Genomic DNA, 20,819 nt, shown 5'->3' with positions numbered 1-20,819 from the left:
AGTACTCGCAATGGTCTGGTGTGGAAAGTGGGGTCCCCCAGAGATCTGTCCTGGGGCCAATCCTGTTTAATTTATTCATAAATGATCTGGAGGGTGGGATAAACAGCTCAATCTCAGTATTTGCGGAGGTTACCAAGTTAAGCAGGGCAATAACTTCTATGCAGGATGTGGAAACCTTGCAAGAAGTCCTAAACAAATTAATGGGTTGGTAAATTTATGGTAAATGAGGTTTAATGTTGAAAAATGTAAGGTAATGCATTTGGGTGCCAAACATATAAATGCAAGTTACTCGCTAGGGAGAGAACCTCTGGAGGAATCTAGGATGGAAAAGGACCTGGGGCTCCTAGAAGATGCTCAGCAATGGCATGCAATGCCAGGACACTGCAAGCAAAGCCATGAGAATATTGGCATGCATTAAAAAGGCCATCCAGAGATAAAACAATAATTCTCCCACTCTACAAGACTCTGGTCCAGCCACATCTTGAGTATGCTATCCAGTTCTGGGCACCGGTCCTCAGGAGAGATGTGCTGGAGCTGGAGAGAGTCTAGAGAAGGGCTAAAAAGCTAATAAAGGGACTGGAGGACCTCAGCTATGGGGAAAGGCTACAAGTCTTGAACCTATTCTCTCTGGAGAGGAGATGCTTGAGAGTGGATGTGATATTAATGTTCAAATACCATACTGGTGACCCTAGCATAGGGAAAAAAAAATTCAGTGAAAGGGAATTTAAAAAGACGCGTGGTCGTTCACTAAAATTATAAGAGAAGCGGATTAACCTTAAACTGCATAGAGGGGTCTTTACTATGAGTGGGGTAAGGATGTGGAATTCTCTCCCACAAGCAATTGTGTCAGCAAGGAGCAATAATCATTTCAAAAAACGATTAGATGGGCACCTTATTAATGACCACAACATACAGGGATATAAAATGTAATGCTGACATAAATACACATACACAGGTTGAACTGGATAGTCTTTTTTTCAACCTCACCAACTATGTAACTATATATAACTATGTAACAGATAGAGTTAACAGACTGGCTTTAAAAAGCTGATGGGGGTGCCAATAAGCATGACTTCAGTCTTGTCACAGTTTAAGCAATTGCTGACCGCTGCACGCCGATATACGTACAATGCACAATGGCAGCGGTGGGAAAATGGGCGTACCTGTATGACCCCTTTAAAAGCTGGGGATAGCAGGCGAACGTGTGCATGCCGCATACAGTGTGACCATGCCCGCGGGACCGTCTGACTCGATGTCTGCCGGTCTCCTGTCGATCATGCCACGGAGCCTCAGAACGGGGAAGTCCCTATGTGAACAAGGCATTTCCCTGTTCTCTCATCGCTCCCTAGTGGTTAACCCCTTCATTGCCAATGTAATTTACACAGTAAGCAGTGCATTCTTCTGGGGCTGAATCGGTTAATTAACCACTTAGGGACCGCCGCATGTAAATATACGTCGGCACAATGGCACGGACAGGCACAATCACGTACCCATACGTGCCTGCCTTCTAGCGGGTTGGGGGTCCGGTCGGACCCCCTCCCGCTGGCTGCGGTGGTCCGTTTCGCTTCAGGAGCGATCCGGGATGAGGGGATGGCCATTGGTTTCTGGCCATCCCCTCGCGATCGCTCCTGGCGAATGAGAAGCTTCCCCTGCCTGTGTTTACACTACTCTCCTCATGGCACCAACACTACACTGACATGTAGGCACACTTTCACCCCCAGTCACCCCTTGATCACCACCCCGATCACCCCTCCCAGTCACAGTCGAAAGATGGCTACAGAGCGGACGCTAACTGCCGGGAGGCCGTCCCTGGATGTCCTCCTGTTTACTTTCCCTCTGCGCCGCCACAGGCACACATCGGGGAAGTTCTGTGCTGGCCGTGTCCCTCAGACACAGCTAGTCACAGATCGCTGTAAACGACCAATCACTGCGGCCGTTTACAGCGCAATCGGCGTGTCCAATGAGAGATGATCTCATATGTAAACATATGAGATCATCTCTCAGCGTCGTTCTCCCTCCGCACACAGACAGCGTGTGAGAAGGGAGAGATCAACGGCTGCAGCGGTCATAAGTTAAAATAAAAAGGAAAAAAAAGTGCCATCCGCCCCAGTGCCATCCTCCCCCAGTGCCATCCGCCCCAGTGCCATCCTCACCCAATGCCATCCGCCCCAGTGCCATCCTCCCCAGTGCCATCCTCGCCCAGTGACATCCTCCCCAGTGCCCTCCTCCCCAGAGCCACCTGCCCCCCAGTGCCACCTGTTAGTGCTATCTGTCCCCAGTGCCACCTGTTAGTGCTATCTGTCCCCAGTGCCACCTGTTGTCAGTGCCATTTGTCCCCAGTGCCATCTGTCATCAGTGCCACGTATAAGTGCCATCTGTCATCAGTGCCACATGTCATCAGTGCCACGTAGGGCCATCTGTCATCAGTGCCACATATTAGTGCCATCTGTCAGCAGTGCCACGTATCAGTGCCATTTGTCAGTGTCACGTGCCATCTGTTGTCAGTGTCACGTGTCATCAATGCCACTTATCAGTGCCATCTGTCACCAATGTCACGCATCATCTGTGCCACGTATTAGTGCCATCTGTCATCGGTGCCACGTATTAGTGCCACATATTAGTGCCATCTGCCATCAGTGCTACGTATTGGTGCCATCTGTCATCAGTGCCACATATTAGTGCCACGTGTCATCAGTGCCACGTATTAGTGCCACGTGTCATCAGTGCCACGTATAAGTGCCATCTGTCATCAGTGCCACATATTAGTGCCATCTGTCATCAGGGCCACGTGTCATCAGTGCCACGTATAAGTGTCATCAGTTCCACATATCAGTGGCATCTGTCATCAGTGCCACGTATTAGTGGCATCTCTCATCAGTGCCACGTATTAGTGCCACATGTCATCAGTGCCACGTATAAGTGCCATCTGTCATCAGTGCCACATATTAGTGCCATCTGTCATCAGTGCCACGTGTCATCAGTGCCACGTATAAGTGTCATCAGTGCCACGTATCAGTGCCATCTGTCATCAGTGCCACGTGTCATTGTCCTGGTGCTCCAGGGCCTTCAAAAATGTAATAGGTAGTCAACAAGTTAGATGTGTAATTTATGCTCCTAGAACATGTGACGGCGCTCCCTGCCTCTCTATGTGGCCAGGCTGTGAAAAAGTCCCACACATGTGGTATCGTAATACTCAGGAGGAGTAGCAGAATTTTTTTGGGGGTGTCATTTGTTGTATACACATGCCATGTGAGAGAAATAACCTATTACAATGACAATTTTGTGGAAAAAAAATAAATCTTAATTTTGCAAAGAATTGTGGGAAAAAATTACAACATCAAAAAGCTCACCATGCCTCTTACTAAATACCTTGGAATGTCTACTTTCCAAAAAGGGGTCATTTGGGGGGTATTTGTACTTTCCTGACTTGTTCAGGTCGCAAGAAGTGAGATAGGCCACCAGTACATCAGATGTGATCAATTTTGTAGACTCTCTAACTTTCACAAAGACCAAATAATATCCACTAATTTGGGTTATTTTTACCAAAGATATGTAGCAGTATAAATTGTGGCCAAAATTTATGAAGAAAAATTAATAATTTGCATAATTTTGTCACAGAAACAAAGAAATATGCATTTTTTTTTCAAAATTTTCCGTCTTTTTTCATTTATAGCGCAAAAAATAAAAACCCCAGAGGTGATCAAATACCACCAAAAGAAAGCTCTATAAAAATTCATTTGGGTACAGTGTTGCATGACTGAGTAATTGTCATTCAAAGTGTGAGAGCACCAAAAGCTGAAAATTGGTCTGGGCAGGAAGGGTGTTTAAGTGCCCAGTAGGTAAGTGGTTAACTGAAATTCTTCCAAGATCACTTCTGGCCAGATTTCTCCAAACAGTAGATGGGTGTTCCTGGGTCCTACTGGATTTTACTAGTTCTGTGCTGATTTCACTGCTGGACATCTTCCGATGTCAAAGGGAAGTAAGGATTATGTGTCTTTCATCTGCTGCATTAAGTTTCCTTGGCTGACCACTCTATGGTCGTCAACATTGCCCATTTCTTTGCGCTTCTTCCAGAGAGCTTGAACAGCACATCTTGAAACCCCAGTCTGCGTTGAAATCTTTACCTGGGACAGACCTTGCTGATGCAGTATACCTTGTGTCTTGTTGCTGTGCTCAGTCTTGCCATGGTGTATGACCTGTGACATGAAACTGTCTTCCACAATATCACCTTAGTAGTATAATTTGACTGTTCCTCACCCAGTTTTAGACCTCCAACACAGCTGCTTCTGTTTCAGTTAATGACTGTGTTTCAGCCTACATATTAAACTGATGATCATTAGCACCTGCTTGGTATAATTGGTTAATCATACGCCTGACTCTAAATTTAAAAAAATGTACAAGTGTACAAAGTGTGCAAGTGTAAGAATTGATGTTGGTTTGAAGCGAAATGGTATCACACCAAATATTGATTTTATTTAGATTATGCTTTTGTTCACTTACTTTGCATTTTGTAAATTGATAAACATAAACAATAAAAATATACATTTTTGAAAATTGAAAGTATTCTTCAAGGCATTTCTACACACCTTTTTAAAACTTTTACACAGTACTGTATATCTGAGTATCATCAGCATAGAAGTGATAATTGAGGCCACATGAGGAGCTTCCTGCGCATACACAAAGACAACACAGGTATGGGGTCCTGGATCTTAGAGTGTCTGCGCATTTTCAGGAAATCCACCACATGTGCCCAGATGTGCCAGGTCCCATAGGTGAGGCAGAACCCTTCAGCGTATCTGCATACATGCCAGATTTTTAAAGATGGGGAGGGGCAATGTACAGTGGACTGCTGTTCCTCTTTAAATGCTGAGAATAGAGCCAATCACAATATTTTGCTGTGTTTTTTTTTGTGTGAAATAAGTAAACTTTAGAATTTATTTTTATGATTAAAATCTGGCTGGTGTTTACCATGTTCCAAATGTAGCCTGGTGCAATTGCTTAAATACTTTGCACAGAGTCATTACAATATTTTGCTGTATTTGTCTGTGAAATGAATACATTCTAATGTGTGTGTTTTTTTAATTTTAATTAAAAGCTGGTGGATGTCTCTCCTGTTCAAAATGTAGCCTAGTACTAGTGCTTAAAGTATTACTAAAGCCTCTTTTTAATAGCAACACATTTGTATAGATTAAATAAACACAGTAGAATAAAGGATTCCTTCCTACAAAAATCAGAGGCAACCTTTTTTGAATCTTCGATCAGGGTGTCACTGGCGCTGGGCATCCAGGACATGTGCCCGGCATCTGTTGTTGAGTGCCCGGGGTCCCAACACTATGACCAGCTGCATTTTGTTTTTTTAGAATGCATACTGCTTTAGGAGCTGCTGTCTTCCCACCCTGTCTGCCTGCCGCTTTTCATCATCATCACATTAGAAAGGGAAATGAACCAGCCTGAAACAGGAAAGCAAGGGCAGCACAAAGGGGACTAAACTGAGATGAAATGCCAAATTCAGTACATAAATGTTAAAAGTTCTAAACCCTGCATAAATGTAAAAAAAAGTCTCAGTATTTCTATCGCCCCCTCACCCCCCCCTTTATACTCCAACCTGAGTTTTATCTCGATCCACCACTGTGTCAGTCTGCAGCAGCTCTCTCCCCTCTATCTGCTCACATAGGCAACGGGAGCCATTGGCTTTTGCTCCTGTCAATAAAATCCTGTGGGCAGAAAGCGGAAGGCAAGGCTGAGCTGCATTGTATATGTCAAAAGACACGACCCAGCTTGGGGTTCCTATGGTGGCACACAGAGAAAGGAGGAGCCAAGAGTCCTGGCAAGGGACCCCAGAAGAGGAGGTTTTGGGCTGTGTGGCGCAAAACCATTACACAGAGCAGGAAAGTATAACATGCTATTAAGCTATTAACAAAAAAAGACTTTTACAAATTTTTTCATTTTTTGATGAAAAGCTGGCTAGTGTGTGTGCATTTCAAAATGTGGCCTAGTAAATGCCTGAAATACTGCGTTTTTTTCTGTGACATAACACACTGTAAAGTTTTTTTTAAATTAAAAGATAGCTGGTGTTCATCCATCTCAAATGTAGCCTGGTAAAAGTGCTTAAATAAAGTAAGTAAAACATTTCACAATTGCAACTTTTATTTTAACAAAGTAAAAGATTTAACAACATTTTAGTATTGTGCAATTATAATAACCATTGCTAAAAATATGTTGTTTCTTAAGTATTATCATAATTACAATAACACTTAAATTAAATAAGCAGTAGTGTCAATAGACTGGGGATACAATCCCAATGTGTTCAAATATATTTGAACCTTGAAGAAAAATTTCACACAGTCTTTAAAGGCCAAACAAAGCACTTCATTTTAGGAGGATCATTATTATTAAGCTATAAATCTGAAAAATATCTTACACCTACTATTCAAGACTGGCTGAAAGAAATCTACAAAAATCTATGCAATGGAAGAATTGTTCTGGCATTCAAACAACAACCAATACATATATCTACAATATGGCAAGATTAGTTCAGGTGCATACGTACTTACTATAAAACATTTCTACCTTTTTCTGTGAATAAATACACGTTATTTCTGATCTCTTGATTTAAACCTGCCTGTATTGTGGCCTTGTAAAACTAACATATTGTGAAACGAGTCTGTGTAATATTTCTGGCTGTTGTCTCTGATAAAATATACTCTTATTTTCAGTTTTAAACTATTTTCATAAAAATGCACAACTTACAAGGCAATTAAAGAAGACAAGGTAAAGTGGTATGACAAATATACACAAAATTACTGAACACAGGATAGGACATTATGGACATGCACTGTTTTTGGAAGACCTTTCTGACAGGTGGGGTAAAAACATATGAAATATTCCCATGCATGGCCACCTCCAGCCAGTGCTCCAGAATGTAAATCCAATAGTTCATAAATGTAATTGATTAAACAGTGTGCCCCCAGTAATGCACACCCTCACCCAGATTAATAAAATGCAGATTTGCAATCACAAATTCTTCCTGCTACAATAAAGGTCCTCTTTGCCATTTTACATGTATAGCAGGGCAGGCTATTTTAAAATGCCCTTAAAGCTTGCCTGCATCAAAATATTAAAAGGTTTTATTGTAAGAGTCTAGAAAGAATTCTCCTGCACAGAGTTATATATTCTTATGCAAGTGAAGAAATGTTTTATTTGAGTAACAACACGGTCTCTGAATTCATCATTATCGGATTCCCAACTTTGTACCATTATGGTACACTTCTGTTTGGGTGCCTTCTTATTGTTTACCTTCTTACTATAGCTGGTAATGTGACTATATGCGTTCTAGTGAAGGTGGACTCCAACCTTCATTCTCCGATGTATATATTTATTAGTGCTCTATCCTTTCTAGAGATCTTTTATACATCAGTCATCATTCCGAAGATGTTGGTCAATCTCCTAGTTGAAAACAAAACTATATCTGTAAGAAGCTGTGTCTTTAAGACATATTGCTTTCATGCTCTTGGATCTTGTGAGACTTGCCTTCTTACAGCCATGGCCTACGATCGGTATTTGGCCATCTGTCACCCACTTCATTATTCTTCCATCATGACTTCCACGATGACCATTAAGTTATTAGGCTCCTGTTTCACTCTTGGCTTTCTGTTTCCCCTCACTGAGATTATTATGATTTCTAGATTGTCTTTTTGTAACAGCAAAATGGAACATATCTTTTGTGACATCCCACCATTGATCAGCATGGCTTGTGGTGACACCTCCATCAACATCCTTGTTGATTTTGCAACAAATTGTTTCAGTATTGTTGTCACCTTTTCTTTGGTAATGACTTCATATTTTAGGATCATTGTGGCTGTTATGAAAATAAAGACATCTGCTGGACGAATGAAGGCTTTCTCTACTTGTGTGTCTCATCTGACTGTAGTATTGATGTTCTTTACCTGTATTTTATTTATGTACATTCGGCTTACCAAGAGCTATTCTTTGTACTTTGACCGTGCAGTTTCAATCCTTTATTCAGTGGTCACCCCAATTTTGAACCCAATAATATACAGCTTTCGGAACAAAGAAATCAGACTTGCTGTTAAAAGCAGAATGGTTCAAAGAGGGAATGTGCAGTTCCGGTTCCAATAAAATATATTTGCGATCAACCTGTATAGGAAATAATACCTGTTCTTATATGTTTATTTTGACAAGAATCTGTTATGTTAAGGTTTGAAAAATGTGAACATTTAGGCCTTCATTATTATACTTGTGCAAGCTTGCCATAAGAAAGGTTTCCATATGTTTCTTTTCAGTTTTGATTACTTTGAGCCTAACATTAGCTAGAGGTCAGGGATGGCCCCCCTGACAGAACACACTGGTCAGCGCTCTCAGCCATTAGCTGAGGGCACTGATCGGGTGCTGATCGGCAGACCTAGCGTTGGGTTTCCCTCAGATCAGCAGCTGTACACAAAGACCGATGCCTCTTGATATTCAGGCTGTGTATATGGCAGTAACTAGTCCCTACTCTTTTACTAAATAAAGTCCTATATATAACAGGGTCAAACAACAAAGCTCTGTAGCTAAAAGGAAAGTAAACATGGCACTACTGTTTGATCCTGCTGCATGCTGTCATGATTTAGGATGCAGTTTGCAGTCAGGCAGTTAACAAGGTGGTAAATGTTAGAATTCAGATGGTCCTTGCCTCGATACACAAGCTAAAGTCCAAAAAGAAGAATGGAGTAACACTCTACTGAGTGAGACATCATTTTATCATGTAATCGGGAATTATTTCCACAGTTGCTGTGTATAAGATACTCTGCTATAGAAAAAAACCTGGTTACATACACAAAATTAAAGTTTAACTCCAACCAGGGAGATATAAAAGACACAAATGATTGCAGCTCAGTAATCATTATTATAAAAGTTATATTTGATTAGTATAGAAAACTTGCTGCTACTATAATGTGGTTATCCTTTAAGCACTCATAATTTTTACTTTATTTTTAAACATCAACATTTATATTGAATGATTTCTATAAATGTAAGTTAGGGACCTTAGATTGTAAGCTCCTTGAGCGTAGGGACTGATGTGAATGTACAATGTATATGTAAAGCGCTGCGTAAATTGACTGCGCTATATAAGTACCTTAAATAATAATAATAATCATCAGTAACTGCATAAATGCAAAATCAGATCTTAAGATAGGTTCTTATAACTCAGGGGTGTCCAAACTTTTTTTGAAGTAGGCCAGATTTGTTGAATGAACAGGCGTGAGGGCCGACCATTTTGCCTGATATTCTTTAAACCATTAAAATTCGGTCTAAGTGTGTTTGTTCAAGCACTAATACACTGCCCAACAAAAATTCTTGCCTTTGTGGCTGTGTGTGGTGAAGAGATGAGCTTGGGCGTGTTATTTGGATATACCGTATTTATCGGCTTATAACACGCACCTTCACTTTAAGAAGAAAGTTTTAGGAAAAAATCTTACATTTTAAATAAAGAACTGTGAAGCAGAATAAGAGTCAGTGCAGATCAATGCAGCCTGATCAGTGCCCATCTGCAGCCTCACAAGTGCCATGAATTCAGCACCCAGTACAGGCATCACCATGGTTGACCAAAGAAGTTGAGTGCACGTGCTCAGTGTCATATCCAGAGGATGTCTTTGGGAAAAAGACGTGTCTTGCAGCTCTGAATAATGTAGAGCAAAGCTGGAGGGGGGGATTTACACTGACCACCAATACGAGGGGGAATTTGCACTGACCACCATGTAACAGGGGAATTTACGCCACCCACCAATATAAAGAGGGATTTCTACACAGACACCAATGTAATAGGAGCATTTACACCAACCACCAATGTAAGGTAGAATATACAATGACCTCCATGTAAAAGGGAATTTACACTGACAAACATTGTCGAGGAGATTTGTACTGACCACCAATGTAAGGTGACACTTTTACACTGACACCAGTGTTAGGGCAATTCTGCACTTACCACCAATATAAAGGCAAACGTACAATGATCTCTGATGTAATAGGGGATTTTACAACAACAATCAATAAAGAGGGAAGTTTGGAATTTTTGTACAGATTACCAATATAAAGAGGAATTTCTACACTGGCCACCAATATAATATGGATTTGCACTGACCACTAATGTAAGAGGGCCATTACACTGGCCACTAGTGTGAATGAAAGGATTGTACGCCAAGCTCCAATGTAATGAAAAGATTAACACTGACCACCGATGTAACACATTTAGCCTGCGTTCACATTTGTGTGTGTCGGGAAAGCATGAAAAAGTGCTTTCCTGACACCACAGAAATGTGCTGCCTTTAGCAGATACACAGCAGTGCCATAAACCACTTCAATACAGAGCATTTATACACCCTTCCTTCCCAGACCAATTTTTAGCTTTCAGTGCTCTCACACTTTGAATACCAATTACTCAGTCGTGCAACACTGTACCCAAACAAAATTTTTATCTTTTTTTCATACAAATAGAGCTTTCTTTTGGTGTTATTTAACCACTTGCCGACCGCCGCACGACGATGTACGTCGACAGAATGGCACGGGCAGGCATAAGGGCTTACATGTACGTCCTTGCCTGCCCGCGGGTCGGGGGCCCGAACGGGCCCCCGCCCGGTGCCTGCAGCGGGCAGTATTCATTCGGGAGCGATCCCGGACGAGGGGACGGCCATTCATTCATGGCCACACCCTCGCGATCGCTCCCGACGAATGAAAATGTTCCGTGACATCACTTCCTCTCCTGTAATGTAAACACAGGAGAGGAAGTGATGTAATCTCTCCTCCGTGTCGGTATTTTTCGTTCCGACACCGAGGAGAGAGGATCGGTGAGTTGCACCAACACGACACTACACAGTAGAACATGCCAGGCACACTCACACCCCCCCGATCACCCCCCCAATTACCCCTGCCCCCCAGTCACAGTGACATCAATGTCATTTTTTTTATTTTTTATTTTTATTTTTTGCATTGGTGTCATTTGTGACTGTAATAACTGTTAGGGCAGTTAGGGTTAGCCCCCTTTAGTTCTAATGTACCCCCCTAACCCCCCCAATAAAGGTTTAACCCTGTGATCACCCCCCGTCGCCAGTGTCACTAAGGCTGGGTTCACATTGCAGCGGTTTATGAGAACGAATGTGATTCGCACCGCACTGCAGTGCAAATCACATCCGATCTCTCTGCGATTCGAGTTCAGCCATACAGATAGTATGGCTGAATTCGCATCGCACCCGCCGCACCCGCCGCAAATTCGCACAGGACCCTTTTTTTCGCCCGCAGCAGAATCGGATCGCATGGGTGTTCACACCATGCGATCCGAGTTTGCAGATCGCACTGCGATATGCGAACTGATCTGGGGGTGTCATTAACATTTCACTGACACTCCCAGCAGTTCGCATAGGGCAGTGTGAACTGCCGCCGGGAGGCATGCGATGCGGGAACCCGCCGCGGATTCGTGGCGTTCCCGCATCGCTCCAGTGTGAACCCAGCCTAATAAGCGATCGTTTTTCTGATCGCTGTATTAGTGTCACAGGTGACGCTAGTTAGGCAGGTAGGTATTTAGGTTCGCCGCAGCTTTTTATAGCGCCAGGGACCCCCATATAGTACCGCATAAAGCCCCCTGATTGCCCCCTAGTTAACCCTTTCACCAGTGATCACCATATAACTGTTACAGGTGACGCTGGTTGGTTAGTTATTTTTTTATAGTTTCAGGGCACCCGCCATTTATTACCTAATAAAGGTTTAACCCCCTGATCACCCGGCGGGTGTCATTTGTGACTGTAATAACTGTTAGGGCAGTTAGGGTTAGCCCCCTTTAGTTCTAAGGTACCCCCCTAACCCCCCCAATAAAGGTTTAACCCCGTGATCACCCCCCGTCGCCAGTGTCACTAAGGCTGGGTTCACATTGCAGCGGTTTGAGAACGGATGTGATTCGCACCGCACTGCAGTGCAAATCACATCCGATCTCTGTGCGATTCGAGTTCAGCCATACAGATAGTATGGCTGAATTCGTGTCGCACCCGCCGCACCCGCCGCAAACTCGCACAGGACCCTTTTTTTGGTCCGCAGCAGAATCGGATCACATGTGTGTTCACACCATGCGATCCGAGTTTGCAGATCGCACTGCGATATGCGAACTGATCTGGGGGTGTCATTAACATTTCACTGACACTCCCAGCAGTTCGCATAGGGCAGTGTGAACTGCCGCCGGGAGGCATGTGATGCGGGAACCCGCCGCGGATTCGTGGCGTTCCCGCATCGCTCCAGTGTGAACCCAGCCTAATAAGCGATCGTTTTTCTGATCGCTGTATTAGTGTCACAAGTGAAGCTAGTTAGGCAGGTAGGTATTTAGGTTCGCCGCAGCTTTTTATAGCGCCAGGGACCCCATATACTACCGCATAAAGCCCCCTGATTGCCCCCTAGTTAACCCTTTCACCAGTGATCACCATATAACTGTTACAGGTGACGCTGGTTGGTTAGTTATTTTTTTATAGTTTCAGGGCACCCGCCATTTATTACCTAGTCTCACTAGTGTACCCCTAAATTTAGGGGTGTCTACTTTCCAAAATGGGGTCATTTGGGGGGGGTTTGTGCCATCTTGGCATTTTATGGCCTTCAAAACTGTAACGCCCTTAGAAAGCCTGAAGGCGGTGCTTGGTTTTCGGGGCCCCGTACGCGGCTAGGCTCCCAAAAAGTCCCACATATGTGGTATCCCCGTACTCAGGAGAAGCAGCAGAATTTATTTTGGGGTGTCATTTCACATATGCCCATGGCATGCGTGAGCAATATATCATTTAGTGACAACTTTGTGAAAAAAAAAAAAAAAAAAGTTTGTAATTTTCCCGCAACTTGTGGCAAAATATAAAATATTCCATGGACTCAACATGCCTCTCAGCAAATAGCTTGGGGTGTCTACTTTCTAAAATGGGGTCATTTGTGGCGGTTTTGTGCCATCTTGGCATTTTATGGCCTTCAAAACTGTAATAGGTAGTGAGGAGTGAAGTCAAATATTTACGCCCTTAGAAAACCTGAAGGCGGTTCTTGGTTTTCGGGGCCCCGTACGCGGCTAGGCTCCTAAAAAGTCCCACATATGTGGTATCCCCGTACTCAGGAGAAGCAGCAGAATTTATTTTGGGGTGTCATTTCACATATGCCCATAGCATGTGTGAGCAATATATCATTTAGTGACAACTTTGTGTAAAAAAAAAAAAAAAATTTTTTGTCATTATTCAATCGCTTGGGGCAAAAAAATAAAATATTCAATGGGCTCAACATGCCACTTATCAATTTCCTTAGGGTGTCTACTTTCCAAAATGGGGTCATTTGGGGGGGTTTTGTACTACCCTGCCATTTTAGCACCTCAAGAAATGAGATAGGCAGTCGTAAACTAAAAGCTGCGTAAATTCCAGAAAACGTACCTTAGTTTGTAGATGTGACAACTTTTGCGCAAACCAATAAATATACAATTATTGACTTTTTTTTTACTAAAGACATGTGGCTGAATACATTTTGGCCTAAATGTATGACTAAAATTGAGTTTATTGGATTTTTCTAATAACAAAAAGTAGAAAATATCATTTTTTTTCAAAATTTTCGGTCTTTTTACGTTTATATCGCAAAAAATAAAAATCGCAGAGGCAATCAAATACCATCAAAAGAAAGCTCTATTTGTGGGAAGAAAAGGACGCAAATTTTGTTTGGGTACAACATTGCATGACCGCGCAATTACCAGTTAAAGCAGCGCAGTGCCAAATTGTAAAAAGACCTCTGGTCATTTACCAGCAAAATGGTCCGGTCTGAAAGTGGTTAATCACCACTGGGTTTTTTATTTTTTGCAACATGAAAGTGAAAAAAGAGCGAACATTTTTAGTTTCTACGATAAAATTTTGCAAGTAATTTTGTAAATAATTTTTGTTCATAAATATTGGCCTAAATTTATACTGCTACATCTCTTTGGTAAAAATAACCCAAAGTAGTGGATATTATTTAGTCTCTTTGAAAGTTATAGAGTCTACAAACTATGGTGCAAATCATTGAAAATTGATCACATCTGATCACACCTGATGCACTGATGGCCTATCTCATTTCTTGAGGCTCTGAAATGTCAAGAAAGTACAAATAGCCCCCAAATGACCCTTTTTTGAAAAGTAGACAGTCCAAGGTATTTAGTAAGAGGCATGGTGAGTTTTTTGAAGTTGTAATTTTTTCCCACAATCCTTGGGAAAAAGAAGAATGTTTTTTTTTGCTTAGTTTTTTACAAAATTGTCATAATAACAAGTTATTTCTCATAAACAGCATATGCAAACTTCCAATTACAACCCAAAATACATTCTGCAACTCTTCCCGAGTATGGCGATACCACATGTGTGGGACTTTTATACAGGCTGGTCACACAGAGAGGTCCAACATGCAGAAAGCACCGTCGGGGGTTCTAGGAGCATAAATTACACCTCTAATTTCCTAACGACCTATTACATTTGTGAAGGCCCTGGAGCACCAGGACAGTAGAATTACCCACAAAATTAACCCATTTTGGAAAGCAAACACCCCAACGTATATTCTATGAGGCATAATGAGTCTTTTGAACAGTTAATTTTTTTCCACAAGTCTTCGGAAAACGTGGAAAGAAAATGAAATCATATTTTTTTTTTACACAAAGTTGTCCATTTATAAGATACAGTGGTGTGAAAAAGTGTTTGCCCCCTTCCTCATTTCCTGTTCCTTTGCATGTTTGTCACACTTAAGTGTTTCGGAACATCAAACCAATTTAAACAATAGTCAAGGACAACACAAGTAAACACAAAATGCAATTTGTAAATGAAGGTGTTTATTATTAAAGGTGAAAAAAAATCCAAACCATCATGGCCCTGTGTGAAAAAGTGATTGCCCCCTAAACCTAATAACTGGTTGGGCCACCCTTAGCAGCAACAACTGCAATCAAGCGTTTGCGATAACGTGCAATGAGGCTTTTACAGCATCCTGGAGGAATTTTGGCCCACTCATCTTTGCAGAATTGTCCTAATTCAGTTACATTAGAGGGTTTTCGAGCATGAACGGCCTTTTTAAGGTCATACCACAACATCTCAATAGGATTCAGGTCAGGACTTTGGCTAGGCCACTCCAAAGTCTTCATTTTGTTTTTCTTCAGCCATTCGGTGGTGGACTTGCTGGTGTGTTTAGGATCATTGTCCTGCTGCAGAACCCAAGTTCGTTTCAGCTTGAGTACACGAACAGATGGTCGGACATTCTCCTTCAGGATCTCTTGGTAGACAGCAGAATTCATAGTTCCTTTTATCACGGCAAGTCTTCCAGGTCCTGAAGCAGCAAAACAGCCCCAGACCATCACACTACCACCACCATATTTTACTGTTGGTATAATGTTCTTTTTATGAAATGCAGTGTTCCTTCTACGCCAGATATACTTGGACACACACCTTCCAAAGAGTTCCACTTTTGTCTCATCGGTCCACAGAATGTTGTCCCAAAAGTCTTGGGGATCATCAAAATGTGTTGTGGAGAAATTGAGACGAGCTTTGATGTTCTTTTTGCTCAGCAGTGGTTTTCTCCTTGGAACTCTGCCATGCAGGCCATTTTTGCCCAGTCTTTTCCTGGTGGTGGAGGCATGAACGCTGACCTTAACTGAGGCAAGTGAGGCCTGCAGTTCCTTGGACGTTGTTGTGGGGTCTTTTGTGACCTCTTGGATGAGTCGTCGCTGCGCTCTTGGGGTAATTTTGGGTGGCTGGCCACTCCTGGGAAGGTTCACCACTGTTCCATGTCTTCGCCATTTGTGGATAATGGCTCTCACTGTGGTTTGCTGGAGCTTTGGAAATGGCTTTATAACCCTTTCCAGACTGATAGATCTCAATTACTTTCTTTCCCAATTGTTCCTGAATTTCTTTGGGTCTCGGCATGATGTGTAGCTTTTAAGGATCTTCTGGTGGACCTTATTGTGTCAAGCAGCTCCTATTTAAGTGATGCCTTGATTGTGAACAGGTGTGGCAATAATCAGGCCTGGGTGTGGCTAGAGAAATTGAACTCAGGTGTGGACAACCACAGTTATAGTATGTTTTAACAAGGGGGGCAATCACTTTTTCACACAGGGCCATGAAGGTTTGGATTTTTTTTCACCTTTAATAATAAACACCTTCATTTACAAATTGCATTTTGTGTTTACTTGTGTTGTCCTTGACTATTGTTTAAATTGGTTTGATGTTCCGAAACACTTAAGTGTGACAAACATGCAAAGGAACAGGAAATGAGGAAGGGGGCAAACACTTTTTCACACCACTGTATTTCTAACACATAGCATGTTGACATCCCAAAATACATTCTACTACTCATCCTGAGTATGTCGATACCACATGTGTGAGACTTTTACACAGCCTGGCCATATACAGAGGTCCAACATTGAAGTAGTACCTTCAGTGGTTCTACGAGCATAAATTACACATCTCATTTCATTCCTACCTATCACATTTTTGAAGGTCCTGGAGCACCAGGACAATGGAATTACCCCCAAAATTACCCCATTTTGGAAAGCAAATACCTCAACGTGTATTCTGTGAGGCATGGGCTGCAAATAGGTACTTGGGTACTCTGATGGGTTGGTGACAGGTACTCTGTTACACCGACGGGCTGGTGACAGGTACTCCGATGGACTGTGACAGGTATACGGGTACTCAGATGAATTGTGACAGGTACTTGGGTACTCAGATGAACTGTGACAGGTACTCGGGTACTCAGATGAACTGTGACAGGTACTCAGATATTCGGGGGCTCAGATGGGCTGGGACAGGTACTCAGATAGACTATGACAGGTACTTGGGTACTCGGTTACTCAGATGGACTGTGACAGGTACTCGGGTACTCAGATGGGCCGTGACAGGTACTCGGGTACTCAGGTGGGCTGTGACAGGTACTCAGGTACTTGGGTACTCAGATGGGCTGACAGGTACTCAGGTACTCGGGTACTCAGGTGGACTGACAGGTACTCATGTACTCAGATGGGCTGACAGGTACTCAGGTACTCAGATGGGCTGTGACAGGTACTCAGGTACTCAGATGGGCTGTGACAGGTACTCGGGTACTCGGATGGGCTGACAGGTACTAAGATAGACTGTGACAGATACTCAGGTACTCGGGTACTCAGATGGGCTGGGACAGGTACTTGAGTACTCAGATGGGCTGGGACAGGTACTTGAGTACTCAGATGGGCTGGGACAGGTACTCGGGTACTCAGATGGGCTGTGACAGGTATTCAGGTACTCAGATGGGCTGAAAGGTACTCGGGTACTCAGATGGGCTGACAGGTACTTGGGTACTCAGATGGGCTGTGACAGGTACTCAGGTACTCAGATGGGCTGTGACAGGTACTCAGGTACTCGGATACTCAGATGGACTGTGACAGGTACTTAGGTACTCGGGTACTCAGATGGGCTGTGACAGGTACTCAGGTACTCAGATGGGCTGTGACAGGTACTCAGGTACTCGGGTACTCAGATGGGCTGACAGGTACTCAGGTACTCGGGTACTCAGATGGGCTGACAGGTACTCAGGTACTCAGATGGGCTGTGACAGGTACTCAGGTACTCAGATGGGCTGTGACAGGTACTCAGGTACTCGGATACTCAGATGGACTGTGACAGGTACTCAGGTACTCGGTTACTCAGATGGGCTGGTGACAGGTACTTGGGGACTCAGATGGGACGGTGACAGGTACTCGGGTACTCAGATGGGCTGGGACAGGTACTCGGGTACTCAGATGGGCTGTGATGTGTGATGACAGGTACTTTGATGGGTGATGACAGGTCTTCTTTATTGAGGGGGGTAATCAGTGTGGTTGGTGTGTACACTAGGCGGTAACAAGATGTTACCGCAATCTCCTTCTCACACACTATTGGTGTATGAGAAGGAGAACCCGGTAACATCTCGTTACCACGGTTTGCTTACGTTCCATGACCGGCTGTGAGTGGACACAGCCGGTCACGTGGTAAAGAGCCAATTTCATTCATTCATCCCTGATCGCCACTCTGCACGCGCCCTTGGCGCATGCACGAGCGCTGTGAACGTACACAGTACATGTGACCAGTTGTGATTGGACACGGCCGGTCGCGTGTATCAGGGGGTGGATTGGGATGCCAATCACACAGATTGGGGATGGGCTGTGTCCAAGGGACACACCTCATCCACGATCGCCGCGCTGCGGGCCCGCAGGAGTGGCAAAATACCGAGGACGTCATATGACGTCCACCCAGGATGGGAGATCCCATCTGTGGGCGTCATTTGACTATGGCCCGGTATTGAAATGGTTAATTGTTAATGACACCCTCGCGCATCTACTGAGATGTGCGTATTCCCATGCACCAAAATTCACGGTGCTGTGGCACCATGTTATTTTGAAAAAGGGTTCCACCTACAATTTGCTTGCCTTTGCAGAACAGTTTGAAGTTAGGTTTAATGACTACAGTTGTAGGTAGAACTTTCAAGCATGCCCCTTTACCTCCTCAGTGGGCAGCATTCAGCAGATGGTGGATATTACCTCAGTGGGGCATGATATACATATTAAAGTCGCCTCTAATTACATATCAATGCCACGGTCTGTGGCTATTTGCATATTAATGCTGCCGCTGTTTATATTTAAATTAAGGTTATTTACATGTAAAAACAGGGTCTACAGGTGAGTCATCATTTAATTGCCTACTGTCAATGATGCCACTAGTCTGGGAATAAAATCCCAATGTGTTTGAAGACAATTAAACCTTGAATAAAATAATCTCACACTGCAAATAAGAAGCAAACAATGAGCTTCATTTAAGGAGGGATGCATTTTTGTTTCCTAATATAAAGCTATTGCCTTAAAATAAATGATACATCCATGAAACAAGACTGGTTTAAACAAACCCAGACAATCAGAGTAATGGCAGAGAGGTTTTGATGTTCAACCAAACTGTAAACACTGTAACCCTGATTACTTATTTAAAACCCATTGCACTCTTAAAAGCAATCAAAAAACACAGCCAAAAATGTCTTGAGCCTTTTATGGAATCACCCCCTAAAATCTTCAATACAACTTTATGGTAAAGAGAGCCCTTATGGGTTTAAGTGGCCATTTTTTTGTGTAATGATTCATTGCCCTTCCCATTCTCTTCACCAAAAAATATCAATGTTTTATTTAAGCAACATCACAGTGTCTGAGTTCATAATCATTGGATTCCCAACTTTGTACTATTAGGCCGCGTACACACGGGCGAACTGTTCGCCCAACTTTGTCCGCTGAACAGTGTTTCAGCGGACAGTCCGCTCGTGTGTGGGCTTCAGCGGACAGTTTCAGCGGACAGTCTGACGAACAAAGTTTTTCGGAATTCCCGTAAGACAGTCCGCTGAAACTTGGTTTGAGCGGACAGTCCGCTCGTGTGTAGGCTTGTTCGTCAAACTAAGTTTCGCGCATGCTCAGAAAGGATTTACACGCCGAAGGTTGCATTGCAGTATAGGACGTCGTTTTTCTAGTCCCGTCGTACGTGCCGTTCACGTCATCGCGCACGCTTTCAGCGGACTGTTCGTTCATCGTGTGTGGTCAAGTCCGCTCATGCAAATTTTGAGCGGACTGTTTGTCGGATTGTTTGATAAACTAAGTTGGGCGAACAGTCCGCCCGTGTGTACGCGGCCTTACAATGCACTTCTATTTGTGTGCCTTCTTACTGTTTACATTCTTACTATAGCCGGCAATGTGACTATGTTCATCCTAGTGAAGGTGGACTCACGCCTGCATTCTCCAATGTATATATTTATTAGTGCCCTGTCCTTCCTAGAAATCTTTTATATGGCAGTCACCATTCCGAAAATGTTGGCCAATCTCCTAATGGAAAACAAAAATATATCAGTTAGAAACTGCCTCTTCCAGACATACTTTTTCCATGCTCTTGGATCATGTGAGAGCTATCTTCTCACTGCCATGGCCTATGATCGGTTTTTGGCCATTTGCCACCCACTTCACTACTCTTCAGTAATGACCTCCACAATGATCATTAAGTTGGTAGGTTCCTGTTTCACTCTTGGCTTTCTTTGTCCCCTGACTGAGGTAATTATGATTTCTAGATTGTCTTTTTGCAACAGCGAAATGGAACATATCTTTTGTGACATCCCGCCACTGATCAGCTTGGCTTGTGGTGACACCTCCATCAACATTCTTGCTGATTTTGTAACAAATTGTTTCGTCATAATTGTCACCTTTTCCTTGGTCATGGCTTCCTATGTTAGGATCATCATCGACATTATGAAAGTAAACACATCTGCTGGGCGAATGATGGCTTTCTCCACCTGTGTGTCTCATCTGTCTGTAGTGTTGATATTCTTTACCTGTATTTTGTTTATGTATGTACGACTTACCAAGAGCTACTCTCTATACTTTGACCGTGCAGTTTCAATCTTCTATTCAGTGGTCACTCCTATATTGAATCCTATAATATACAGTTTTCGGAACCAAGAGATCAGACTTGTTGTTAAATACAGGTTATGTCAAAGAAAAAATGTGCAGATCTAATTGGAAAATACATTTACATTACTGCTCTTGCAAAATGAACCAATAGAATAGAATAGAATTGTATAATGCTTTCAATGTAATACTTTATTGGTTTATGTGTTGCTCTAATCTTTAAAATTTTACATTGTTATATGTTTATAAATCAATATGTTTATTTATATTGCTATTTGAATATTGTACCACCATCTATATATGTACTCAATTTTTCAATCTGTTATATTTAGAAAATAATTATTATTATCGATTTATATAGCGCCAACAGTTT

General features: G+C 42.8%; 2 protein-coding genes across 2 annotated transcripts; both read left to right on the top strand.

Moving 5' to 3' along the window:
* Positions 1–6,299: 6,299 nt before the first annotated feature.
* On the top strand, positions 6,300–8,145 carry LOC143933272 (olfactory receptor 6N2-like). The gene has a single exon (XM_077456157.1). It carries the CDS (start codon positions 7,192–7,194, stop codon positions 8,137–8,139), a length of 948 nt encoding a protein of 315 aa, XP_077312283.1. The 5' UTR covers positions 6,300–7,191; the 3' UTR covers positions 8,140–8,145.
* An 11,032-nt stretch (positions 8,146–19,177) lies between these two features.
* LOC143933001 (olfactory receptor 6N2-like) lies at positions 19,178–20,554 on the top strand. Its single transcript, XM_077455919.1, has 2 exons — positions 19,178–19,241; positions 19,680–20,554. The coding sequence occupies exons 1-2, from the start codon at positions 19,178–19,180 to the stop codon at positions 20,552–20,554; spliced, it is 939 nt and encodes a 312-aa protein (XP_077312045.1).
* The last annotated feature ends 265 nt before the right edge of the window (positions 20,555–20,819 follow it).

Source organism: Lithobates pipiens, unplaced genomic scaffold (assembly GCF_037356315.1).
Source record: "Lithobates pipiens isolate NorthernLeopardFrog02 unplaced genomic scaffold, aLitPip1_a1.2 Scaffold_27, whole genome shotgun sequence".
NCBI lineage: Eukaryota > Metazoa > Chordata > Amphibia > Anura > Ranidae > Lithobates > Lithobates pipiens.
Note: the sequence above shows the minus strand (reverse complement) of the source record. Positions and strands in the feature narration are given on the sequence as shown.